General features: G+C 38.5%; 1 protein-coding gene and 1 pseudogene across 4 annotated transcripts in view; both read right to left on the reverse strand.

Moving 5' to 3' along the window:
• Positions 1 to 7,523: 7,523 nt before the first annotated feature.
• LOC132157958 (serpin B10-like) lies at positions 7,524 to 7,860 on the reverse strand (annotated as a pseudogene).
• Positions 7,728 to 27,645, reverse strand: part of LOC132158922 (leukocyte elastase inhibitor-like) — a 28,217-nt gene continuing 8,299 nt past the window's right edge. The window contains exons 1-8 of one of the 4 annotated variants that reach the window (XM_059568549.1): positions 21,409 to 21,561; positions 20,970 to 21,146; positions 14,785 to 14,922; positions 14,487 to 14,642; positions 14,268 to 14,385; positions 13,988 to 14,130; positions 13,738 to 13,905; positions 12,586 to 13,432 (exon numbers count right to left, since the gene is read on the reverse strand). In XM_059568549.1, the coding sequence (XP_059424532.1) occupies positions 13,028 to 13,432; positions 13,738 to 13,905; positions 13,988 to 14,130; positions 14,268 to 14,385; positions 14,487 to 14,642; positions 14,785 to 14,922; positions 20,970 to 21,137 (1,296 nt within the window). In that variant the 5' untranslated portion in view covers positions 21,138 to 21,146; positions 21,409 to 21,561 and the 3' untranslated portion in view covers positions 12,586 to 13,027. Of the gene's footprint in view, positions 7,885 to 12,585; positions 13,433 to 13,737; positions 13,906 to 13,987; positions 14,131 to 14,267; positions 14,386 to 14,486; positions 14,643 to 14,784; positions 14,923 to 20,969; positions 21,147 to 21,408; positions 21,562 to 27,645 lie in introns of those variants that run through there. The other 3 variants (XM_059568550.1, XM_059568546.1, XM_059568547.1) reach the window with 3 other exon arrangements.

Genomic DNA, 27,645 nt, shown 5'->3' on the forward strand with positions numbered 1-27,645 from the left:
GTAACGACCCGGTACTGCTTGCAATTGAATCTCTCCGAGTGGAGCTGGGCAAGGTTAAAACTGATATTAAAGAAAGTTTGAAAGGAGAAATAGCGACGCTGGAAAAGAAAATTGACGCGAAGTTTGATGCAATTCAGCAAACCATAAACGACCATCGTTCAACTCTCGAGCATCTTGAACAGAATGCTACGGCCTCAACAGAAGCGGTTACGAAATTACAAGCTCAAGTTAAAAGTCTGTCCGAGCAGGTGTCAGAATTAACGGAAAAATGCATCGATCTAGAAGGCCGTTCCAAGAGGCAAAATATAAGAATCGCGGGAATCCGAGAAGGAATGGAAAACGGTCAAGGTGCTAGAGAGTTTGTGGCTAAACTGCTCATGGAGGTGCTTGGATTGGACGAGCTACCTGTTCTGGATCGTGCGCACCGAGCTCTTCGTTCCCGGCCTGAGGACACTGACCCGCCGCGGCAATTCATTGCTCGAATACACCATGGCCATATCATGGAAAACATCATGCGCAAAGTGTCGTCACAGAGAAAGCTAACCTTTAACGGTCGCTCCATTCAGATCTTCAGAGACTATCCTTCGACTGTGGTCAAACGTCGGGCAGCCTTTTCCAGAGTAAGACAAATCTTTCGGGATAAACCCGGTGTTAAGTTTGGCATTCTGTATCCAGCAAAGCTCCGGGTGACATACAGCGAGGGAGAGAAGCTTTTCACCGATGCGAACGATGCATGGAAATTTGCAATCGAACAGTTTGGCACAGATAAGTAAATGTCGGATAAGAATTCAGAGACGTCAAGCCTGTTGTTTTGTTTAAGTTTCTGTTATTTAGCGGGCTCACTGTTGGACTTTTGCGAAGTCTCTGCAATGTAAAATGCGGAAGTCGGCTTTTCTTTTCTATTTGTTTTTTATTATACCTTTTTATTGCCTTCGACTTCGTGGTAAGTTGTGCTGTACATTTGTTCCTGTAACAGCTGAACATGTTCTGTTATTAAACGTTTTGTTGGGTGGGTGGGTCAGTGCTAAAGGTTTCCATGGTAACATCTACCGGTGTGTAGGTAACTTGTCAGAACAGATTGTTATTTTCTGTTGTAATCGCAGTTCATGCTTAATAAGGTAAATGCAAAAGGGGCGTCTTTAAATTTCTCTACTTGGAATGTAAAAGGTCTGAATGAACCAGTTAAAAGGGGTAAAATATTGTCTCATCTAAAATCACTGTTTTCAGATATCATATTTCTAAAAGAGACTCAAATCGACTTAAATCGTGCTGCCCAGGTTAGACTGAGATGCAAGTGGATTGGACAAATGTATCATTCCAATTTCTCTGCTAAATCTAGAGGAACAGCTATCCTTATCCGTAAAGGAGTTCCATTTAAACATAATTTGACCATTTCAGATAAAGATGGGAGATATGTAATTGTTGTTGGAGAAGTATTTTCTGTGCCATTGACATTAGTCAATGTTTATGGACCAAATTATGATAACCCTGAGTTTTTCAAAAAAGTGTTTGATCTAATTCCAAATATTTCAGATACAAATCTCATAATCGGGGGTGATTTTAACTGTGTACTAGACCCGTACTTAGATAAATCCTACTCCACAAAAATAGTTAGTTCCAACTCCAGTAAATTTTTGAATTCATATATAACTAATTCAAATATGTTTGATGTGTGGAGAATTCTCTATCCAACAGCTAGGGAATACTCTTTTCATTCTCAAGCTCATAATCTATATACACGAATAGATTATTTCATTCTGGATGGTTAACTCATGCCACAGGTTTGTACTGCTAAATATCATAATATTATTATATCCGATCACAGTCCGGTGACCTTTTCTATTAAAATAGATAATATGGAGAAACCACAAAGAAATTGGAGGCTTAATTCTCATTTACTTACAAACAGAGTCTTTATTAATCACTTAAAACAAGACATTAAAACCTTTTTTGAATTTAACGACAAGCCCAACATTTCTATGGGAGTGTTATGGGACACATTTAAAGCATACATCAGGGGTTGTATTATATCTTATCAAGCATTTCAGAGAAAGAGAAATAGGGCTGAAGTCGAGGCATTGGAAGTTCAAATTCACGAGTTAGATATGGAAAATGATAGATATAAAAAAATTTGTGCATTTAAATATAAATTGAATCAAATTCTCTGTTCTAAAATTTCTAAATCCTTTCAGTATGTAAAACAAAAATACTTTTAATTTGGTGATAAACCTCAAAAACTGTTAGCTCGACAACTTCGTAAAATAGCATCTGAACGAACAATATACAAAATCAAATCAGACACAGGAGAATTTCTTACTGCCTCTAAGGATATAAATAGTAGGTTTCAAGCATTTTATGAAGCACTGTATTCGTCGAAAGGAACTATTGATCCTACAGTTATTGCTCAGTTTCTAGACCAACAAAATCTACCCTCATTAAATCAAGAGCAAATGGAGGAGTTAGGCGCAGAAATTACTATTGAAGAAATATCAGGTACGATAAAATCTCTTAAAGGATGTAAAACACCGGGTCCAGATGGATTTTGTAATGAATTTTATAAAGCCTGCAACGAATTACTTTCACCTTATTTACATAGGGTTTATAAACAGGCATTTATAGACCAGTCTCTGCCGTCCTCACTAAACGAGGCAATTATTACTGTAGTCCCAAAAAAAGGAAGGAACCCAGAGGAACTGGGTTCTTATAGACCTATTTCACTCTTAAACACAGATCAAAAAATTCTAGCAAAAACTTTAGCATGCAGACTAAACACAGTAATTAGAAATTTGGTTCATCCAGATGAAAAGGGCTTCATACCAAAACGTAACTCTTCCTCTAATCTTAGGCGTCTTTTTAACATAATTTATTCTTCGAGAGGCTTGCAGCAAGATCTAGCCATTTTGTCATTGGATGCAGAGAAGGCATTCGATCAAATTGAATGGCCTTACCTATTTGCCGTATTGAAGAAATTTAATCTCGGATATAATTTCATTTCATGGATTAAATTATTGTACTCTAGTCCGTGTGCAAGAATTCTCACAAATCAAACAATGTCTTCACGTTTTGAATTACACAGAGGTACAAGACAGGGATGTTCACTGTCACCACTTTTGTTTGCATTAGCGATTGAGCCTTTAGCTGAGGCTATTAGATCACATACTGGAATTAAAGGCTATAAAACCAGAAGTACTGATAATAAAGTGGCGTTATACGCAGATGATGTAATTTTATTCATTTCTGAGCCCAATAGCAGCATTCCAAATATCCTTAATCTGATAAATTACTATGGTACATTTGCAGGATATAAAATTAATTGGGACAAGAGTGTGTTGATGCCAGTTACTATCAAAGATTCTTCTTGGCTTCAGCATTTACCCTTTAAAATTTCTTCAGAACAGTTTACATATCTAGGAATTCAGGTGACAAAAAAGTTTTCCAGTTTATTTGAGGCCAATTTTCAACCCCTGTTATCTAAACTTAAATCCATGATCAATTTCTGGAGAACACTTCCCATTTCTCTTGTGGGTAGGGTAAACGCAATTAAGATGATATTTCTCCCACAATTTTTGTATATAGTGCAGAACATTCCTGTATTTCTGCCCAAATCTTTTTTCAAAAAACTGGACACTATCCTGGTTCCCTTTGTCTGGAACTATAAAGCCCATAGGATTTCTAAGCACCACTTGTGTAAACCCAAAATACAGGGAGGGCTTGCCCTACCTAATTTTCTTTATTATTATTGGGCTGCAAACCTGAGGGCCTTGACGTCATGGATAGATTTTACTCCAGTGGAGGAGAACTGGTTGGTGTTGGAACAGGAGGAATGTCTCCCATATTCTATTAATGCAATACTCTTATCACCCAAAGGTATAGCTAGTTCACTTTATAATCATAACCCTGTCATTCATAACTCTGTTCGTATTCGGAAACAGTTAAAGACACATTTTAAGTTCACCCAAATGTCATTTTTACTCTCTATCTCAGCCAACCCCTCTTTTTGCCCTTCAATGTTAGATAGAGCATTTGAGTTTTGGAAAAATGTAGGGTTAAGAAACATAGGGGACTTATATATAAATGGAAAATTTGCTTCCTTTCAGCAGCTCTGTGAGAAATACAGTATTCCTTCTAATCACTTCTTTAGGTACCTTCAAATAAGAGACTTTGTGAAGTGTAATATTGCTAATTATGTCACCGCTACACCCATGTACCTGGACACATTTCTGGAAAGATGTCTAAGAGATGGAAGTAACATCTCCTGGCTCTATAAGGGCTTAGAACAGCTGAAGAGTCCATCTATGGAGAACATTAAATCTGCCTGGGAAGAAGAACTTGCAGTAGAAATTCCTAATGAAATCTGGGAACAAAGTCTTGAACTGGTCCACAGATGTTCCATTAATGCAAGACATTGTCTTATTCAGTTTAAAGTGCTTCATAGGCTTCATTATTCCAAGTGTAAACTTCATAAAATATTTCCAGAAGTGTCTCCTCTGTGTGACAAATGTCAATTTTTAGAGGCCAGCCTGTCTAATAGCTTTGTCTTGTGTCCCAAATTAAAGAATTTCTGGAACAAAATATTCCAAGTTTTTTCAGATACAATGCACATTTCTATTGAACCAGATCCTATATTAATTATATTTGGAATTTCCGAAGAATTTTTGAGACTTACACGGGTACAACAACAGTTTGTTTCATATGGGTTGATCTCTGCCAAAAAACTTATTCTTTTGTTTTGGAAGAAAAAAGAGGTTCCAAATCTTAAATTGTGGCTGACAGAGTTGACGAGTACACTACATTTGGAAAGAATCAGGTACACCCTAATAGACAAGATTGTGTTATTTGAAAAAATATGGTCCCCTTTTATTGCCTTTTTAAATACTTGTGAATAATATGTTTATTATGCCTTCAGTACCTACTGTTACCACTGGATAGCACTTAAGGGTCTGTTTTTTTTTTTTTTCTTTTTTTGGGTGGGATGTTTATTTGTTAAAATGTAAGTTATATATGTTTGTATTTAAAAAAAGTGTAATTACAAGTGACTATCTGCTAATATTTCTAATAATAAAATATTTAAACCAACTTACTTGCTTTAAAAATAAGGTTATGAAGTCAGAAATGTGAGTTATTCTGGGTGTGACTGCAAGAAGACACCAAACACATCAGAATGTAGGGCTTGTGTAATTGTTTTTTTTTTTGTTTTTTTTTGACAATTGGTTTGATTCCATTGAAAGTTAACAAATTCCAGTTTATTAGTCTGCAAACCACGAGATGTTCTTGCAAAATATTTTAGGTTTCTTCCCACACATTTGACTAACAAATTTCAAATAATTGGGCTGTCGTCTGTGGATATATATAGAACTGCTTGAAAGTTTGTGAACTGTTTAGAATAGTCTATATTTGTGTATAAATATAACCCAAAAATCATCGGAGCACTGAAAGTTGACAAAGATACAATATAACATATCTATGAGCAGCAAAAGTATGTGCATCTCTAGGATTAGCTGTTAATTTGAAGGTGAAATTATTGTCCATCTGTTCAGAGGTGTTTTTAATCAGTGAGATGAGTATCAGGTGTCAGTATGTGCCCTGTTTTAATTTAAGGAACAGGGATCTATCAAAGTTTGGCCATGTTTGTGGAAGTGTATCATGGCACAAACAAATAAGTTCTCTGAGGACCTCAGAAAAAGAGTTGGTGATGCTCATCAGGCTAAAAAGGTTTCAAAGCCATCTCTAAAGAGTTTGGACTCCACCAATCCACAGTCAGATAGATTGTGTATAAATGGAGAAAAATTCAAGACCAAAATAATTCCCTAGGAGTGCTCCACCAACAAAGAACACTCAAAAAGCAAGACGTGTAAAAGTCCCCTAGGTTTCAAAGAACCGCAGGCTAACTTCTAAGCAAAGGCCTTTCTCACATTGGCTAATGTTAATGCTTATGAGCCCACCATCAGGAGAACACTGAACAAGCATGGTGTCCATGGCAGAATCACAAGGAGAAAGCCACTGCTCTCCCAAAAGAGCATTGCTGCCTGTCTGCAGTTTGCTAAAGATCATGTGGACAAGCCAGAGGAATACTGCAGAAATGTTGTGAGGACAGATGACACCAAAATGGAATATTTTGGTTTAAATGAGCAGCGTTATGTTTGAAGAAAGAAAACCAGTATAAGAATCTTATCCCATCTGTGAAACATGGTGGTGCTATAGTACCATGGTTTTGGCCTGTTTTGCTGCATCTGGTTCAGGACGGTTTGCTATCATTGATGGAGCAATGAATTCTGAATTATACCAGCAAATTCTGAAGGAAAATTTTGGACATCTGTCCGAGAACTGAATCTCAAGAGAAAGTGGGTCATGCAGCAAGACAAATACCCCAAGCACACAAGTCGATCTACCAAAGAGTGGTTAAAGAACAACAAAGATAATTTTTGATTAAGTCAAATTCCAGACCTTAATCCAATTGAAATTTAGCGGATGGACCTAAAGCAAGCAGTTCATAGGAGGAACCCACCAACATCACAGAGCTGAAGTGGTTCTGTACTGAGGAATGGGCTAAAATTCCTACAAGCCGTTGTGCAGGACTGACCATCAGTTATAGGAAACGTTACCTGCAGTTATTGTTGTGAAAGGGAGCCACACAGATACTGAAAGCAAAGATTCACATACTTTTGCCACTCACAAATATTTAACAAAAATAGTTTCTATACTAGATTGTACCAACATGTTGCCAATTGAATACACTGCCTGGACAAAAAAAGATTGACTTGTATTGACAATGCGAGTTTAATTGCTCTGTAAAGTAAACTCCAGCATATCCCGAAGACCTTCAATGGGGTTAATTAAGCTCAAGACTCTGTGGTGACCAATTCATACATGAAAATGATTCCTCATGCTCCATGAACCACTATTTCACAATTTGAGCCTGATGAATCTTGACACTGTCATCCTGGAGTATGAACATGGGTACGTCTACCAATATGGTTATTTTTAGAATTGAAATACTCACTGCATACCTTAGGGGTTAAAAGAATTGTTACCAAATATAAAACAGGCTTTATAAAAAGGCTTAATGAATCACCTTCGACAGCACCAGGTCATTTCTGGGACGATATGCCTGAAATAATCGCCTTCTGAGGGTAAAAGGCAACTTCTATTCCCATGCTGATCAGAAACTGTGCCATGTCATAGTTTTCTGACTTCTTAAATTTGGGCAGAATGCAGGCTGCTTTTGCGCTCACACAATTCTAGCATTGATAACTTTAAGTCATGGCCAGTTCATTATTACAAGGCCACAGAATTTAGTAGGGATGCTACAACATGTCCCTACAAATATTCAGCGACTGAACTGTTCCAAGCAATAATGAAATGAACAATGAAATGTATGTGTATGTAACCACTGTTATCGGCTGCATCTGAAATAGGTCTTGGCATATATACCATACCACTGAGTTAAAGAAATAAGTCAAAATACTTTGCTATTTCAAGGAAACACTCTAACCAGATCACCAACTAAACCAGCTGCAAGGGTCTCAAGCAGCAGGTTTCGAGAAGTGTCCGTAAAACAGAATGCTCTTGGTTGGATTGTGTCGGATAAAGAAGAGGAACGAATGATCTGGTGGCTCCAGCTGCTTCGGTTCCTTCCTCGTTTACTTCAACAAAGGCTTTATGAATCACGTTCGTCAGCACCAGATCATTGTTGGGTGACATGCCTGAAAGATTCACCTTCTTCCCGTCAAACACATCCTCCATTCCCATGCTGATCAGAAGACTCTTCATGTCATATGCTTCCTCCATCTTGAATCTGGGCAGAGATACTTCAACTTCTTGTTGATGCATCTTGCTGGGTATGGTCCACTCCATCAGCTTCTAGTAGCTCAGTGCCTTTTCAAGCTGGATAAAGCATACAAATGGTATGACTCAAAATCAACACGAATGCGAAGAACTCTGTAATGTATAACAAATAATGAAACAACAAAACATATACACTCTGGATATTTTCATTGATGGTTCAGTGAAGAACCTTTAACATTAATGTAATCTTTTCATTCCAAGTTTCCTTAGATTATTAAATGTTCTTCACACTACGAAAGAATGGTTCTTTTAAGAACTGTTCATTGAAAGGTTCTTTAGGGAACCCAAGATTAATTTTCTTTGACTTTGCTGCAAAATGGCCGCTTTCTCACCTTCTGAAGGCCAGTGGTTTCACCTTGAATCTCGTTAGGAAGGATGATCAACATACTGAGATTCTTCCCTGGTTTAGTTTGAGTCTGCCAAGTATCAATGGAAACATTTCAGAACTCCTCAGATTTAATTTATTCTTTGAAGGAACAAGAGCATGAAATCTTACATTGTTCAGCTTGAAATGTCCATCTCAGGGATGAAGGCCAGAGGAAACTCCCAGTTCCCCTCCAAGTAGATGGCGTTCACCAAGACCAGTCTCATCATCGCATTGACACATCTCTGTGGAATCAAGTCCTTGATCTTCCCTAGATTATGAATTCACATTAAATTCAATACATGGCACTGAACAAGAAATCTTGAATTTTCATTAAACTCCAAAGAGAATAGAGCAACTCAAGAACTACATAAAAAAGTAAATCTTTACAAATAACCATAAATTTTTAATTAATAATTATTTAGTGTTTCATTTTATTACCATTAACTAAAATTAAAGGCAAAACCATTAAAAAGGGTTTCATTACTTAAAAATGAAATGAACTGAAACAAAATATTAAAAAACCCTTAAACATATTTAATTTTAGCTAGTTGCCAAAAACACAACAAAATTATTAAAACTTTAACCAAAATAAATAAATAAATAAAAACATTAATTTAAAACTTTAATAATAGAACTATAATAGGATCTTTGTACAAGTATTTAATAATGCCATCCTAGTATTGCAGACTTACTCTCTCTTGTTTAAACGCAAACTGTAAACTGTAATGGATTGTAAGATAACTAAAAAATCTTTTGTTGCCATAATTATTTGCATGGTGAAATGCAGTGTAGTAAGTAGTATGACTCTACCATTTCTCTAATGTCCATCTAGTTTAAATTGCTAGCTATTAGAACTGCTTTCCTCATGGAAGTTTTGTATTCCGATATTTCAACTCAAATCAAAATTTTGTATCACGTTATTTTGTCTTGTGACAAGTAGCTATGTAATATGTGGGATAATGTACATTCAGCTGGTTGTTATTGCAAAATAAAGGCCTTCAGTAACTTATAAGCCTGTCGGGCTTTATTCTGTGATAACCAGCTGGAATGTACATGATCCCTTTTATACCCTTTGAGAGTAAAGTTAGTACGTTTAGTCATTTTTGGGAAGAAAAGAAAATCCTCTCCATGTCAAAATTATTATGAGGGTTGATGAATATAATCTTACATTTCTCATGTGAATCCATTTCTTAAAGAACATTGGATCACCATTTTATGGACTATAATTAATTGTGCATGTGTAGCTATTACTGTGTATTAACTGTAATAATTAGATAATTAGATAACAGATAATATCATGGTTTTGTCTTTAGTTTGTCTTACCGAATGTGGTGCCCTGTCAGAAATAACATGTCTGTGGGCTCATTTGATTACTATCAGTTTAAGTTCTGGCAGTGTCGCCAGATATTGCTATGAAAACAAATAAAAATAAATAAATAAATACATCTTTCCACCTGTAGTCAGTAATGGCCAACAAACACTCTTACCCATCTGGCATCTTACTTAGATACTTCATTGTACTTCTGCGTCATTTTGCCTCTTGTTGAGGAACGCAATAGTAAATATTGGCTAATCTTACCCCACTCTCCCCTATAAGTATTAGACATTTAATTTAATATTTTACAGCATAAATCTATATTATATACTAATAAACAATTAATTTAGATTATTTAGGCTATATTTTCAACTATTTATAGGCCTACTATTAATATGGTTTTAATAAAATATGATGTGTTATAGGTTACTATTAGTATCAAGATAAGTGATTATAATGGGAAATATACTTAATTACAAGAATTAAAGTGTAACAAACTGCTAAATATTCTATATGATGTTTTTTTTCTGCTGGAGCTTTGTATTAATGTTTGCAATGTTGAACTGTCTTTAGCAGCCTCCCTTTACTCTTTCTATCTCTGTCTTCTTTTTTGTGAAGCTTTTTTTTTGTCTAAAATGTGTGTAGACAAATTTGGTGTTATATATATTATATCTGATCAGGTACAATAATTTAATTAGACATTCTAATTTTAAGAATTTTGATATTTTGTACAACACTATTAGAAGGCGGAGTCATTACCGACAAAAACTAAAAAATTAAAGCTGCTTTTTAGTAAAAAGGTGACCGGCGAGAGATATGGATTTAAAGTCGTAAATATAAGTGGAATATATCAAAGTTATTTATATGTGCCAGTCTTCCTGCTCCCAGCTGGTGGCACTATGACTATAACTGGATTTTGGTATAACTTTAATAATTTATTTTCTTAATTTTATTATCATTACTATGCAAATATGTAATTATTTATTTACTAAATAATAAGCCAAAACTGCCAGTAGGTGTTGGTAATGTCTTAATGATTAAGTCATCAGGTCATTTATTAATTCGTTTGATTCTTTGAAATGGCTGATTCATTCAGGAGTGAAGTATATGGTTCTTAATGATCGTTTCATTGAATCATTAGCCTTGTTCGACTTGAAGCGGGTCATCACCATCAGACCGATCGGTGTGTGAAATCAAAGTACCACAAGAGTTTAGAGAGCAGACGTCTCCTATCGCTTTTGAATCGCTCTCGCGGTACTTTGATGTCATACACCGATCGGTCTGTGCAGCGCCACTTCAAAGCAAACGCGTCAATGGCCAATGGTTCAACGCGCTAAATGGTTCACCAAATTCGTTTTAAACGTGGATTTAGAAATTAAATGAAATGCCGCTGTGGGTTGCTCGGAGATTAACAGTTCTGCTTTGTCTTTATCTTCTGGTTGGCAAAATTTAGCAAAACAGACAACATTGTGTCTAAAATAACACAATATTAATTTCTTAATGAACTGTTTAAGATAAGTATCACATATGCACTCGTGTGATATTCTACTTAGCCTACAGCTTGTCTGATATTTCTTAACTATGTGATGTACGTACTAAATATGAGACACAATCTCAAACGTTTTCCCCCATATGTTGAATTTTAGGGACATTTTCTAGGCTCCATCACGCAGTAAGTTGTTGCTCTGCCTCATTAATCATCTACGGAAGTTCTAAGTAGCCATGCTTTATAATTTTTTTCCTTTTTGTTTTCTTGTTATAACGACTTAATTTTCTCATTATCTCGACATAACGAAAGTCGTTTTCTCGTTATAACGACTTAATTTTCTCGTTATCTCGACATAACGAAAGTCGTTTTCTTGCTATAACGACTTAATTTTCTCTAATAAGTTACAAAACTGTGCCAGCAGGTGGCACTATAGACCTAAATATAACTGATGGGGTGTTGTACACTGTTCACTTTACTGTACGCGGACCTTCCTCGTGATCACTATAATTTGTGCAGTCTTGTTCATTACTAACATTTAATTAATTCATAAATGTTAATTGCTTTAATCAATATGATTATTTTGTGTATTAAGTTCTTGCTAGATGCATGAGTTTCACCAACGCGTTCTGGGTCATAAAATAACTGCTTATCAAAACCAAGGTTAATGTCACTGTATTCTGTTTGCACCTATATCTTTATTTGTGCTTTTTTTAGGCACATGATTAGGGAGTTAATAAGCAGAGATGTTCTGTTTATCTACAGTAGGAAGGGATTTAACAATGTAGGCTATTTGTTATGTGCTTCTTTTCCTTATTATTAATCTTTATGGTTAACCATATTGATGAGAAATGTGATGTATATGTAAAATGCATAGGCTAATTTAATTCTATGTTTGTTCTATAATGTTGTAATCGTTTTTTTCTGCACACACACACTGCACATGAACGATCTTTTCAAACAGAAGCTGCTGCCACAGCATTTAATGACTACTAAAATTAAAAATTATGTATAATTTTATTTCAAATAAATGGAAAATTAAAAGTGAGTTTAATCAAAGCTACAGTAAGAGCGCCTGCATGGTCCATCAGATGCCTGTCAAAGTTGAGTTCGTTGCTATAGCAACAGTAAAACTGTCATGTCGTTATAACGAGAAAACAAACTTTCGTTATGTCGAGATAACGAGAAAAATAAGTCGTTATAACGAGAAAACGACTTTCGTTATGTCGAGATAACGCGAAAAATAAGTCGTTATAACGAGAAAACGACTTTCGTTATGTCGAGATAACGAGAAAATCAAGTCGTTATAACGAGAAAACAAAAAGGAGAAAAAATTAATAATGCATGGCCGCTTAGAACTTCCGTAATCATCAGTCCACTGTGTAAAATAGTAGATGATCTACATAGGTCTGGGGCGGGGCAAATGCGTAAAATGAGTTAATAATTTTAACGTGTTATTATTCTCCATAATTAATCGAAGTAATGCGTTAATATATATAAATATATATATAAAGAGAGGAAAGAAATATATAAAAAATATATACATTTTTATATACACTACTGTAATAATCCGACTTTAATAGATCCTCGTTTAATGCAGGAAACAACATAAGTTCTTGATGTTTATATAAATTGAAGCATTTGATTACATATAGGACATGCAGAGACCTGTGCAAAACCACAACATCTGAATTATCATCAATAGGTGAGACCAGGACAACTGTACTGCATTTAATGTCTTCAATTAAAAATACGTCAAGAGTCACAACATTTATGATGTGCATGTAAAGTATCTCTCAAGCTGAGAAAAATATCCATACTTTGAATGTAGATATTATATGTTTTATTACTATTCATTTAATCTAAGTCTCATGTAAATTGCAACAGGTTCTGATACTGTTGGCACATATAAGTAAAGATGACAATTAGTAGCTGTTGTCCAGAGTCTCCTCTACTGATTCTAACCAGATCACCAACTAAACCAGCTGCAAGGGTCTCAAGCAGCAGGACTGGATCACGGAGAGCAGAAGCGTCCGCAAAACAGAATGCTCTTGGATGGATTGTGTCGGATGAAGAAGAGGAATGGATGATCTGCGTTAAAGACCTGTGGGTTTCTCGCAGAAAGCAACATCATGACGACGCCGGTGGCCGCAGCTGCTTCAGTTCCTTCCTCGTTTACTTCAACAAAGGCTTTATGAATCACCTTTGAAACCACCAGATCATTGTTGGATGACATGCCTGAAAGATTCACCTTCTTCCTGTCAAACACATCCTCCATTCCCATGCTGATCAGAAGACTCTTCATGTCATAGGTTTCCTCCATCTTGAATCTGGGCAGAGATACTTCAAGTTTTTGTTGATGCATGACTTCAGGTCTCGTCCACTCCATCAGCTTCTCGTAGGTCAGTGCCTTTTCAAGCTGGATGAGACATAAAAAAGGTTTGAATGATTTTTGAAACCATCATGAATACTAAGAACTCTGCACATGTATTTGCTGTTACAATATGATGAAACAACAAAACACATTCACTCTGGTTATTTGCATTGATAAAAAACCTTTTACATCGAAGAACCTTTTAATACAACAAAAGGTTCTTTAGATGATTAAACTGTTTTTCACACCAAGAAAGAATGGTTATTTTTAGAACTGTTCACTGAAAGATGACTCTTCTATGGCTTTGATGGAAAATACCCCTTTTGGGAGCAGAACCTGTGCTTTCTCACCTTCTGAAGGCCAGTGGTTTCATCTTGAATCTCGTTAGGAAGGATGATCAACATACTGAGACTATTCCCAACATACGGTAGCTCCAGAACCTGACTGTCCATCTCTGGGATGAAGGCCAGTGGAAACTTTGTGTTTTGATTCATCATCTTCACTGGTTTAGTTTGAGTCTGCCGAGCATCAATGCAAACACATCAAAACTCCTCTGATTTCATTTCATTACATTAAATCAACAAGAAGATGAAATCTCACCTTGTTCAGCTTAAACTGTCCATCTCTGGTGGCTTCTTTTGGGAATTTCTCCATCCAGTTCCCCTTGAAGTAGATGGCATTCACCAAGACCAGTCTCGTCATCGCATCGATGGATCTCTCTGGAAGCAAGTCCTTGATCTTCCCTGAAAATAAAGTACTATAATATTATCGCAAAGATTATTTTGAAACCTAATGCTCTACAAATAAATGTATGAAAAATCTTTGTTTTTAAAAGTGTAGAGTCACTTTAAATTCAGATTAATTTCATGCTGGTCTTCACCTTGAGTGTTTTTCTCCACCCATTTGTTGATGTCGACACGTGAAGCGTCTGGTTTCTTCTTGAAGTCCACCTCCTCCAGTTCAGCTTCATAGTATCTTTTTGCATCATTAAGAAATTTCTGTTAACACAGCAAAGCAATTAAATTAGCGATCATTTCCAGAACCTTACTCTTTAACACCATGAGCAAACCTTGATTTAATTGTTTTAACTGAGTCCTACCTCCACAAACTGGTATGACTGCTCTCCGTAGAGACGGTTGGCGAGACTCAACACATACGGGGCTCCTGGTTTCTTCAGTTCACTCATGAGCTTGTTGAAGCTGGAATGAATTTGGTCCTCAGTCTTTTGTCCAGGAGCCGGCTGAGGTGGACATTTCTGTTTGCATCAACAATATCTAATTTATTCAGATGAACCCAAAGACTATATGTATGACTACAGCAAATACAGCTGTTATTGCAAGTCATGAGGTTAGTGTTTCACATAAATACTCATAATAAATATTAAGTTCAGGAGGTACCTCAAACTTTTGGGATTGTTGTGTCATTGACGGTCCATGTTGATCCTTGACACCGCAGGCAATCTGGGGCTTCTGAGCTTGTTGATGAGATGCTGGAGTCGCTCCGTCAGGTTTGGGAGGTTTGATAAAACTCAGGACCTAAACAGTTTTATTATGGTAGAATAAATTTCTTAGTATCCTCAGTCAAAAAGGGCTGGTCTTTTAAAAATTGTTTGTAAATCTCACATTTTGCTATATTATCACCAAACAGTACAGGTTTTTTATTCATTTTAACATGTTCACTCAAAAACTAAGTTGCATCACATCAATGAGCACTACGATCAATCATTTCCAATAAGAAATACAAAACCTGTGCTAATTAAAAGAAAACAAGTCGATAAAAAGATTGAATCTAAAATTTCATGATAATATAACATAACAAGAAATATAGAAGAAATTTTAATACCCTGTGAGAGCAAACCCAGTATGTTTTAGTCAGATGTGAGAACATTAGCATTTTTGTAAAAAAAAAAAAAAAACTCTCTGGGACAAAATGACTGTGAGGGTTAATAAATATAATCTCATTATTCTGATAACTTCAAAAATCTAATGTGAATTAATTTCTTAAATACCCTTTAGAAAGTTTAAAGTAATGACATTTAAAGGAATGGATGATGTCAAAAAAATGTCTCAAGGTTACACATGTAACCATGTGCTGCGTCGAAAAGTGGGAAGTCGTGGCCTAGTGGTTAAAGAATTTCACTCCTAACCCTAGAGTTATGGGTTCGATTCTTGGGCCGGCAATACCACGACTTAGGCGCTGGGAACTGCAGCATAATTGGCTGCCGACTGCTCCGAGTGTGTGTTCATGGTTTGTGTGTGTTCAGTGCTGTGTGTGGGCACTTTAGATGGGTTAAATGCAGAGAACAAATCCTGAGAATGGGTCACCATACTTGGCTGTATGTCACTTCACTTCACTATGGGGAACATAGTGAAGGACTCTGAATATCGTGTGTAATCTGTCCAATGGAAGAGTGTTACACCACGGGCGGGGTGATGTAAGCGACCAGGAAGCTATAAAACTATGTGCCACGCAGCCATCCAGCAAGTGCCGGTAGGGGTGCCGGGAGTATGTCATCGAGACGCAGCGTCTTGTTCCCTCGAGGAACCATGTTTACAAATGCGGAACCTTGAGAAGTTCCTCTTCAGGAACTCGAGCTGCATTGAAACATTATGGGGAATGAGGTACCCATGCAGCCAGACTTCCAAATCCCTGCCTATTGTGTATCCGAAGAGCCTAGCGTGGCACGCATGTCTAGACCATAGAATCTGACGAAAGTGGAGGGCGTGGACCACCCTGCAGCGTTCCAGATGTCAAGCATGCACACATCTGCTAAGAAGACCTTGGAGGCCACCATACCCCGTGTGGAGTGAGCCTTGACTCCCATCGGTGAGGGGAGACCAGAGGACTCATAGGTGGCATTGATAGCCTCAACTATCCAACGGCTAAGAGTCTGCTTAGATGCAGGAGAGCCCCTCTTGGGGGGATCATAGCAGACAAGCAATTGGTCAGATTTTCTACACAGGGCAGCTCTATGGACGTACGTGTCCAGCGCTCAAACTGGACACATACAATTAAGCTTCCCTTGGTCAGGCTCCCAAAAGGAAGGAGGGCAAAAGGCCTGTAGCACTATAGGTTGTGGCATGACAGAGGGAACTTTTGGAATACAACCCGCTTGAGGGAATAAGAAGGCTTTGGCCATGCCGGGCGCAAAGTCGAGGTAAGTAGGGGCCACTGAGAGGGCCTGAAGAACTCCAAAATCTCATCAGAGAGGTAACAGGAAGGCATTCTTAAGGGTCAGATATCTATCTGATATATCTTGAATTGGCTCGAATGGAGCTTTACAGAGAGCCTCTATCACCACAACCAAGTCCCAGGGGGGAACACGGGACCGTACTGGAGGCCTCAACCTCAGCGCAACGCAGAGAAAACATGTCACTAGGGGGTGTCTTCCCACTGATTGTCCACCGAGAGGGACATGGTAGGGCCGCAATGGCCGCCATGTAAATCTTTAAGGTGGAGTGGGTCAACCCTGCAGAGAACCTGGCTTTTAGAAACTCCAGAACTTTACAAATTGGGCAGTTAACTGGGTCAAGCTGGCGGTCTCTGCCCCATGAGGTGAAGAGTTTCCACCCCAGGGCATACAGTTTCATCGTTGAGGAAGCTCTGGATTGGAGAATGGTCTCAACAACCTTGGTTGAGAGACCGGATGCTATGAGATGTGCCCCCTCAGGGGCCACACCCACAGTTTTACACAACTCCGGGTGAGGGGGAATTATCGCACCCTGCGCCTGTGAGAATAGATCTGTCCTGATCTGAATCTCCCACGGAGAGTCGTGGAGGACCGAGACCAGATCTGAGAACCATATTAATAATAACACTACTAATTATAGCCGAACCCCGTCCCGACATACTCTCGCCAGAACTCCCTGGAGCAGAGCAATAGGGGAAAAGTTGTACAGATGAAGCCTCGGCCATGTCTGTACCATAGCGTCCAGTCTCAGTGGTGCTAGAACCAGAGGGGACATTGCGATGTCTCTTGAGTTGCAAGGAGGTCCACCTGAGCTTTGCCAAAAACTCTCTATATCTGCTTCACCACCTCGGGGTAAAGCTTCCATTTCCCGGGCCTCAGCCCCTGTCTCAACAGTACGTCTGCTCCTACATTGAAATATCCAGGAATATATACTGCTCTGAGTGAGAGGAGTTTGTCCTGGGACCACACAAGGATTTGGTGCACCAGCATGTACAAGGGGCATGAACGCAGACCTCCCTGGTGGTTGATGTATGAGACCACCGATATGTTGTCTGTGCAAACCAACACATGGTGACCTCTCAGGTCTAGGAGAAAGTATTTTAGTGCTCAATAAAAACAGCTAGCATTTCTAGACAATTGATATGCCATGTCAGATGGTGACCTCTCCACAGACCGCGGGCAGGGTGGCCACTAAGACACGGAGGCATCGCCGCGTGACCTTGATAGTTCGAAGTGGATTCCCCTTGGGGAAAATCCCTTAGTCTTGAGCAGGGGCGTCGCACCCGTGGGGGATGTGGGTGTTTTAACACCCACACTTTTCCCGGTGAGAGGGTTCAACACCCGCACGTTTTCTGCAGTTTTTCCGCAGTTTTGCACAAACACCTTACTACAGTCGCTCCTCCGTTTCTCTGGCTGCTCTGTGTCTGCGCTCGCTGGCTGCCTCCTCTCCCCCTCCCTCTCAAACATGACACCGGCTTTGAGTGTGACCGGGTGATGATTGGCTGTTCTGCCTTAAGTTCCGCCTCTCTTGGGTGTTATCGGTCAGCTCGTGCTGAGGAGGTGAGAACTTATGGTTATGGTTATTTACATCTCCCTTTTCCAGGTACTTTGAATTAGTGTTTATGCTTTCGAGGTTTTTAAATACGCTTGATATGTGTTTGGGAAGATGTTCTGTTATCGTTTTGTTGACATGTTGAGTGTTTTTGGTATTATATTTCGTTTTTTAGACTAATGCTAATTGCTATTATTGGGATATTGTTCAGCAGCTAGCTAAATTCAGTTATGTAAAGATATGTGGCATGCAATTTATAACATAACTGTGATGAAGAAAGCAGGGAATAGGCGGGGAGGGGGGACAAACTGCCATTGTTAAGCAGTGTATTTATGGCTTAATTGCCAGTGCAACTGATTTTGATATTTTGAGCATTGTTTGTTGATTAGCTGAATACTTTTGTGGATACTTCCCTGTTGTGTTTGATTGTAACGTTACCTGTTAAGGAGAAAAAAGTGAGAAATGATGACATTGTTTGCATACCTGTTGAAGAACTATGAAAGAAAAGTGTATATTATTTTGATGTTTAAAAACAGTAAATTGTTACATTATTTATACCACCAGAGAAAAAGCTTTGTGTGGGCGTTTTTTTTTCTCCCCTTTTCTGTTTTTTTTTTTTAAATGTAGGATTATTTTTTTTCCCAGCCAAACGCTGCAAGCCGGAAATCTGGCACGGTGCCGGAGAAGCCCTGCATTTTGTACCCCTCTGTCACTGTATTCATCGTTTTTATTGTTTAAACAAACCACATCCATCCCCCGCACTTTTAAAAAGCTTGCTACGCCCCTGGCCTTGAGCCACCTCTGTAGAGGTCTCATGTACATTAGGCCAAAAGGTATCAGGTTGAATGCAGCTGCCATCAGACCTAACGATCTCTGAAACTGTTTGACAGTGAGTGACTGGCCTGTTGAATCTCAGCCGTGGAGAGCTGAACTGAATGCGGTAGCCTTTTTCTACTGTGTGCAGGACCCATGGAGATACATTTGGAAGTAGTTTCCATGATGCTAAATAATCTACTAAGGGAATCAATCTCTCGAGACTGACCTCTGGTGTTACTGAGGCAGCCAGATCGGTCTTTCTTTGATCTGACTGTTTTTGAGACCCCCGAAGGGGTAGCGAGCCTCTCAGTTCCGCTTCGCTTGCAGGCGGAAAAGACTGAGAGCAGCTGCTGCGCTCTGGAGCTCTGGTAGGGTTCCCGAGGGGGCATTGTACCCCACTCTACCTCAACCAGAGCTGCACTCTGAAGCCCTGAACCGGACCCCTCATGTCAGGATTTCTTGGCCGAGGACTTCTTTGCTTCAATGACTGCCCTTTGATCTGTTTTGGGCTTAGAAGTCCCTGGCCCAGAGACTATTGGTCCCGACATGGAGGCGACACTCTGTTTCTGAGCCTCGTGGTATGAGGAGCTGGTATGCAGCTGGGGCATCTCCCACCCAGAGCGGCGAGGGAGGAACTTATGGAATACCGCAGCTTGTTTGTGCGCCTCCTGAAACCTGCTGACGACCGAGTTGACAGCATTGCCGAACAGGCCAGAAGGCTGAAGAGAGGCATTCTGGAGGCAGACCATGTCCTTCTCCTTCATCTCGGACAGGGTCAACCACAAGTGCCTCTCCGTGGCCACCATGGCTGCCATAGACCGCCCAATGGCTCGAGCGGTCTCCTTGGTTGCGCGGAGGGAGAGATCAGCGGTCCGTCTTAATTCTGGAACATCGTCAGACTTGATCTCCGCTCCCTCGTCTAACTCTTTTAGCAGATCGGCTTGGTATGCCTGTAACACGGTCATAGTGCGCACCAGTCTGACCTGCTGGCACATACCCTTTGCCCACCAAAGCCGATGTTGTTCCAAGTGGCCTGGAGGGCAACGCCGGAGCCTTCAGAGACGATGCAGCCCCAGGGGACAAATAGCTCACAAGCATCTGTTCCACCAGTGGCATCGCTCTGTAGCCACGCTCTCCCATCCCTGCCACGTTGCCATAATAATCAGACAAGGGGATGTAGAGGCATGCTGAGAATGTACGATTCCACGATTTAGCAATCTCTTCATGTAGATCGGGGAAAAAGGGAAGGGTCCGGCATGGAGGTGGTTGCCTCGTCCACAGAAATCATTCATCGAGTTTACTTTTCTGCGGTTCAGATGTCTTTTTGGCGGGCCAATCGATGCTGAGCTTGGCCACCGTGTGAGTAACCACAGACAATAATAAATAAGACTGACAAGACAAACTGAGGACATGCACAGACAAAGACACGAAGCTGATGCCAGCTGATGCACATGCTTTTATAGCTTCCTGGTCACTTACATCACCCCGCCCGTGACGTCACACTCTTCCATTGGACAGATTACACATGATATTCAGAGTCACTCACACTAAAGGCGTTCCCCATAGCGTTTTGACGCAGTTCAAGTTCCTGAAGAGGAACTCTGTCGATTTGTGCTCTCAGGCCATTCATTACCTTTAAATAATTTGAAATATCTGGCAGCTTTTTTTGTTTATGCAATGCCTAGAAGTCCGACACTGATAAGAAGAGTGAAGATCGTGATTATAAAATCATTTTTACATATGTCCTGCTTACAAGTTAATGTTTAACAAATAATGTCCACTGAACATTAAACTATAACTACAGATTGGAAATATAGTGCATATTTGGAATATAAAGCAAAAGCTGCCACAGTGTGGTGAGGACGAGTATATAATAACCAATGTTCATTTTTCTGGGTGAGCTGTGCCTTTAAAAATATTTTGTGCAAAAGGCTTCATTGTCTTGTTCTCACTCTGGCTCTATTCACTTTCTCTTTACTCTCTCAGTTAAAGTAAGTGCAGAAATTCAGATTGTGTGAGATCACCTTAAACATCTGCGCCGCTGTGTTTCCTTTTGCTCCAAGAGACACCATGGCCAGAGCCGAGGAGATGCTGATCGGAGAGTAGAACACATTTCCTGATGCGTCTCCTTCACTGATCTTCTTGAACAGGTTAAGAGAGAACTGTGTGTTTGCTGCGGACAAAGAATCCATTTTCACGAGCTGAGCAAGAAAGAAGAGAGATGCATTATCAGCATAACAAATAAAGTGACAATAATTCCAAACACAAGCTGTCATTTCCAATGTGAACAACATCACATGTTTGTCAAAGAAACATGGATGCCTTTTCTCACAGTAGTTCAGTAGTCTGTAGTTGGACCATTTAGAGATATAGATATGAAATTTACTGATTTTTAAGTTCTATTAGACTATAAACTATATTAAAGTACTTTCTACAAACAGAGAAGTTAATTACAAGCTTTACCTAGAGTATTCTGCAGAAGTGAAGAAGTTTCCGTGTGTTGGAGATGAATGAATTCTCTTCTGAGTGTCATCCTTATAAATGTTGCCTCGCCCCAAAACCCAGCCTCTAAACCAAATCCATCCTGTCTGTCAAACTAAAGGTTTGTAAGAGCTGAATGTGGGTGGCTGGAGTCGAGGGGAGGGGTGGAAAAGTGTTGTTAGGGTGAATGTTTCAACATCTCACAGTAGATCAGCGATGTGCGTCAACAAAAACAAACACTGACTTCCCTTCTCAGCTAATAGAGAATGTTCTCAGAATGTTTCAGTAAAGTTCTCCCGAAGTTATTGAGCAAAGGCTTTTCGAGTCACCAGAATGTTCATTCAAAATTATCTGGTCTTTAATAATGTTCTCAAAATGTAAGCATAAAAACATTATGAAATGAAACATTTGAGTTCGGTGGTCATGTAACATTTTTGAAATGTCACTAGTGGTTTCTGAACAATTGGAGAACATTAAAAAAAGTAACATTCCCATAATCTTTCCAATTTGAATGTTCAGAGAAAATTCTGTAAACAACAAACAATTGCTTGTTTCCCCCATATTTGCATTTATAACCTGTACACTATATTTTACTAAAAGATGAGCAGATTAAATAAATAACTGAAAGAAAGAACATTCCTTAAGGCATGTCATGGTTTAAAAAAACACACTTAAAGCACAGCGGATGAAGAGAAATCTGACCTAAATCAAGTTGAAAGGGTACAACTACAAAATATATGACAAAGTTTAAAGTTAAAAGGTGTAATTCAATGAGGGTTAAACTGTGCAATCATAAGGTCATTTGAATGGCTGTGAAGTAACTTACTTACTTTAAAATGAAGGTTATTAAGTCAAAACTGTGAGTTATTCTAGGTGTGACTGTATGAAGACACCAGTGTGAAAAAACATAATGTAGGGCTTGCGTAATCTGTGTCTTTGGTTTTGTGCCAAGTAGATTGTTTTCATTGAAAGTTAACAAATTCCAGTATATTAGTCTGCAAACCACCAGATATTCTTGCAAAAGATTGAATATTTCTTCCAACACATTTGATTAACAAATTTTGAGTAATTGTGCTGTCATCTGTGGATAAAGTATATACAGTGCTGCTTGAAAGTTTGTAAACCGTTTAGAATTGTCTAAATATCACCCAAAAATATTATCAGATGTTCATGCAAGTCCTGAAAGTTGACAAAGGGAACCCAATCAAAAATATGAGATGAAAATATATACGTCGTCATTTATTTATTAATGAAAATTATCCAATATTACATATCTATGAGCAGCAAAACCATGTGAATTTCTAGGATTAGCTGTTAATGTGAAGGTGAAATTAGAGTCCATCTGTTCAGAAGTGTTTTTAATCAGTGATAGTGACACCATGTATGTGCCCTGTTTAATTTAAGGAACAGGGATCAATCAAGGTTTGGTCATGTTTGTGGAAGTGTATCATGGCACAAACAAATGAGATCTCTGAGGACCTTAGAAAAAGAGTTGGTGTTGCTCACCAGGCTATAAATAGCCAATTCTAAAGAGGTTGGACTCCACCAATCCATGGTCAGACAGATTTTCTACAAATGGAGAAAAATTCAACCCACCCCATTTTGGTTTAAATGAGCAGCGTTATGTCTGAAGAAAGAAAACACTGCATTCCAGCATAAGAAACTTATCCCATCTGTGAAACATGGTGGTGGTAGTACCATGGTTTTGACCTGTTTTGCTGCATGTGGTCCAGGATGGGCTTGCCATTATAAAGTTTCTATACTAGATTGTACCAACATGTAGCCAACTGAAAACACTGTCTGGACCAAAAAGAAAAAGAAAAAGATGGGCTTGTATTGACAATGTGAGTTGAATTACTCAGAAGTACTTAATTACTTAATTACTCCTGCATTTCCTGAAGACCTTCAATAGGGATAAGCTCAAGACTCTATGGTGACCAGTTCATACATGAAAATGATTCCTCATGCTCCTTGAACCACTATTTCACAATTTGAGCCTTGACCCTTGACAATATTTTTAGAATTGAAGAGCTATACTCACTGCATAACTTATGGGTTAAAATAATTGTTGCCAAATATACAACAGGCTTTATAAAAAGGCTTTATTAATCACCTTCGACAGCTCCAGGTCATTCCTGGGCGATATGCCTGAAATATTCACCTTCTGAGGGTAAAAGGGTAAAACTTCTATTCCCATGATGATCAGAAATTGTGCCATGTCATTGTTTTTTCAATTGCTGTAATTTAGTTTTAACTCCACAAACTGGTATGACTGCTCTCCGTAGAGACGGTTGGTGAGACACAACACATACGGGGCTCCTGGTTTCTTCAGTTCACTCATGAGCTTGTTGAAACTGGAATGAATTTGGTCCTCAGTGTTTTGTCCAGGGGCCGACTGAGCAGGACACTTCTGTTTGCATCAACAATATCTAATTTAATCAGATAAACACAAAGACTACATGCATGACTATGGATAATACAGTTGTTATTGCAAGTCATGACTTTGTTTCACATAAATACTCATACTTAAGCTCAGGAGATGCAATTCTGAATATGTGTGTAGAAAGCTGCTGGAAGAAGGCACTGATTTGATTGTTGTAAAAGAAGAGAGCAATATGTACAGAATAACTTTCTCAGTAGGGGACATCTAACTACCAATGTTAGTTGACTCAGCAGCAACAAGCAACGTGTAGATGGAAAAACAGTCGATGGTAAATGCTAAAAGAAAAGAAGATCAAATGCAGTTCGGCCAGGTCAAAATTGGGAGTGCTGAGGATTCAGCAGTGCAGTGATTTGAAGTCCATGATATGACAACAATACCTCTAATTGTTCAGCAGAGTAGGCAAATTGAACACAAAACAAACCAGCTTGCATATAGACAGCACAGAGACACCAGTTGCACAGCCCCTGAGGCGCGTTCTGTTCCACCTCAAAGAGGCTGTTGAGAAAAACATTAATTAACTGCTTAACATGGACATAATTGAGAAAGTTGATGGCACAACTCCTTGGGTAAACCCAGTTGTTATTGTGCCCAAAGCAAATGCAGAAATAAGGATGTGCCTAGACATGAGGCAGGTCGAAAGCTGCAATCATTCGTGGGAGGTTTCCAATTCCCATAGTGGATGAACTGTTGCAGGGAATGAATGGATCAGCCATATTCAGCAAACTAGACCTGAAGTGGGGGTACCATCAGTTAGAGTTGACCCCTGAGTCTTGATACATCACAACCTTTGCCGTTCACAATGGCATATATAGATTCAAAAGACTGATATTTGGAGTTTCCTCTGCAAGTGAGCAGTAGCAACACGAAATAGCAATGGTTCTAGCTGGCACTGAAGGAGTCCGATGAGATAATCCGATGAGATAATAATCCTTGCACCTGACAAAGAGTCTCATGATGAAAGATTGCATGCAGTACTAAGGAGACTGGAAAGCTGCGACTTGACTCTGAATGCAGAGAAGTGCCAGCTTAATATGGACAAGTTAGTGTCTATGGGCATGCTGTTGTCAGAGAAAGGCAATGGCCCTACAGCAGAAAGAGTGAGAGCAGTCGTGGAAACAAGGGAACCTGAAAATGCTTCAGAGGTAAAATGTTTTATTGGTTTAGCTGGCTATAGCAGCTGTTTAATACCTCAGTTTGCAAGTATCTCAGAAACCTCTGTGCACACTGACAAGGAAGGATGCCAAATTACATTTTGGGTCTGAGCAAAAGAAATCGTTCAAAATTCTTAAAGATAAGTTCAACAAGGACACTCCAACGAAAGTCATTGCTGATGCTGGAGCAGTACTAGTGCAGGATCAAGTAGGAGGAATGGTTCCTGTCTGCTATGTGAGTAGGAGCTTGACAGAATGTGAACAGAGATATTCACAAACAGAGCGCGGAGCACTTGCACTGGTGTGGGCATGTGAACAACTACACCGATACGTGTATGGTCGGAAGTTTGATCTGGTCACAGACCACAAGGCAATGGAGGAAATTTACAGCCCTTGTTCAAAACCATGTGCCAGAATCGAAAGCTGGGTCTTGAGGTTACAGCCATATGATTTTCGGGTGATTCATATACCTGGAATGCACAACATTTCCAAAGGTGCGATCCATGCACATAAAGCAGTGGAATATGTGTGATTCATAGCTGTTTTTGCGACACCAAGTGCCCTGACCACCAAATGATGTGAAATTACAGAGACTGAAAACTGCCATTCAAAAAAGATTAATTCGAAGACTGCCATGCATACAGACATATTGCAGGTGAGCTATGTGTTGTTGTCAAAATAATAATATATATATATTTTTTTTTTTTTATGTAGCCAATGTGTAACTGTTGAAAGTTCCATCTGAGAAAGACATCCATATTTTGAATCTAAATCTATTGTTTAATTATTTCTATGCTAAATGCTTAGGTTTGGGGTGATTATAGCAATAGCTGTTGTAGTGTGTTTAGTGATATAGTTAACTTGTAATGCTCAATTAAAAGTTGAAATCTTTACAATGACTAATGCTCATCATAAGCAACTAATTGAAGGCTCTAAAAGAATGCTATTTTTGTATGATGTTATATATTTTAAATTGTTTTATTCATTTTTAAATGTTAGTTTTATGTAACCTTAAATTTTTGTAGTTTTGTGTTTTTCTCATTTCATGTCTAATTTATTGCTTCAGCTTAAACTAAACAAAAATTAGAAATGTTGCCTTGGCACTACCTGAAAAAAAGTTTTTATATTTAATTTGATTTCAGTTCTTGTTTATTTTATTTCCAATAAGGAAAATTATTTCGTTTTATTTTTAGTGACTGATAATATCCCTGCTCTAAAATGATCATTACAAAGTATTTTCAAATAATTTTAATGCAGGTCCCACTTGAGACTGAAGCAAAACAATTACCACACAAAACTGAAAAACTAAAATGTATGTAATGTGTGTGTGTATGTGTGCGCAGCTGGAGGAAAATAAAACTAGAGGTATTTCATATTGCTTGGCGGGAAAGTAACCTATCCTACAGAAAATCATTAAAAACTGCTAGATCTGATTACTTTTCATCTCTTTTAGAAGAAAACAATCATAACCCCAGGTATTTATATAATAAATAAAGCATCAACAAGTGTTGACATTTCCCAACATCACAGCAGTAATGATTTTATGAACTACTTTACTTCTAAAATTGATACTATTAGAGATAAAATTGTAACCATTCAGCCGTCAGCAACAGTATCACATCAGACAGTGCACTATAGACCCCCTGAGCAACGGTTCCCCTCATTCTCTACTATAGGAGAGGAAGAATTGTATAAACTTGTTAAACCAACAACATGCATGTAAGTCCCTACTTCATCTAAGCTATTAAAAAAGGTGCGTCCAGAAGTCATAGATCCTCTTCTGACTATTATTAATTCCTCATTGTCATTAGGAAATGTCTCCAAAACCCCCAAAATCAAAAATTTTAGCAGAGGGGGTTTATGAAATTTGGCACGTAGTGATCGATTATAGTTCAGAATGTTTCAGATCATTGAATTATTTGCTTTGAGTCTTACCTCAACAAAATGGTAAGATTGCTCTCCATAAGTGCATAAGTGTGAGATCACCTTAAAAACATCTGCGCCGCTGTGTTTTCTTTTTTTTTCCTTTTTTGACAAGTCCATTTTCACAATAACAAATAGCAGTAGTTTAAATAACGGCAGATATTCATCAATTACACAAGCTGTTAGTTCTGTTAGAGCTGTTTTAATCAATAATGCATATTACTGTACCATATACATTCCATTTAGAGAACAGTACCTTCAATACAGTTCAATAAAAGCATTACCTGGAGTAATCAGCAGAAATGAAGTTTCCCAATGTGTCTGTGTTGAATGAATTGACCGTAAAGTGTGTCAGTCTAATAAATTATGCCTCACCCTAAAACAGCTAAAGCTTTTAATCCAAGTCCAGCTTTCCTGTAAATATACAAATTATTGTTTGTAATATTTATTGATATACTTAAATTGAGTGATTCATTCTAAATTTAACTTTTTGTTTACAGTAAATTAAGAGTGTGTTGGTGAGGAAACAAAAGCCAAATACAAGAAAGATTAATCCTAAATGTATTAATTATAATTAGTCATGTTTAATCATAATGTCTGTACAAGTCAATAATGGATCAGCTGTTGAGGGTAAAAGTAGGCATCTCTGTGATTCTTTTTATTTTGTAAAAAGCTAAATAAAATAATAAGCTTCATAACCAC

This window comes from Carassius carassius, chromosome 15 (assembly GCF_963082965.1).
Source record: "Carassius carassius chromosome 15, fCarCar2.1, whole genome shotgun sequence".
Lineage (NCBI taxonomy): Eukaryota > Metazoa > Chordata > Actinopteri > Cypriniformes > Cyprinidae > Carassius > Carassius carassius.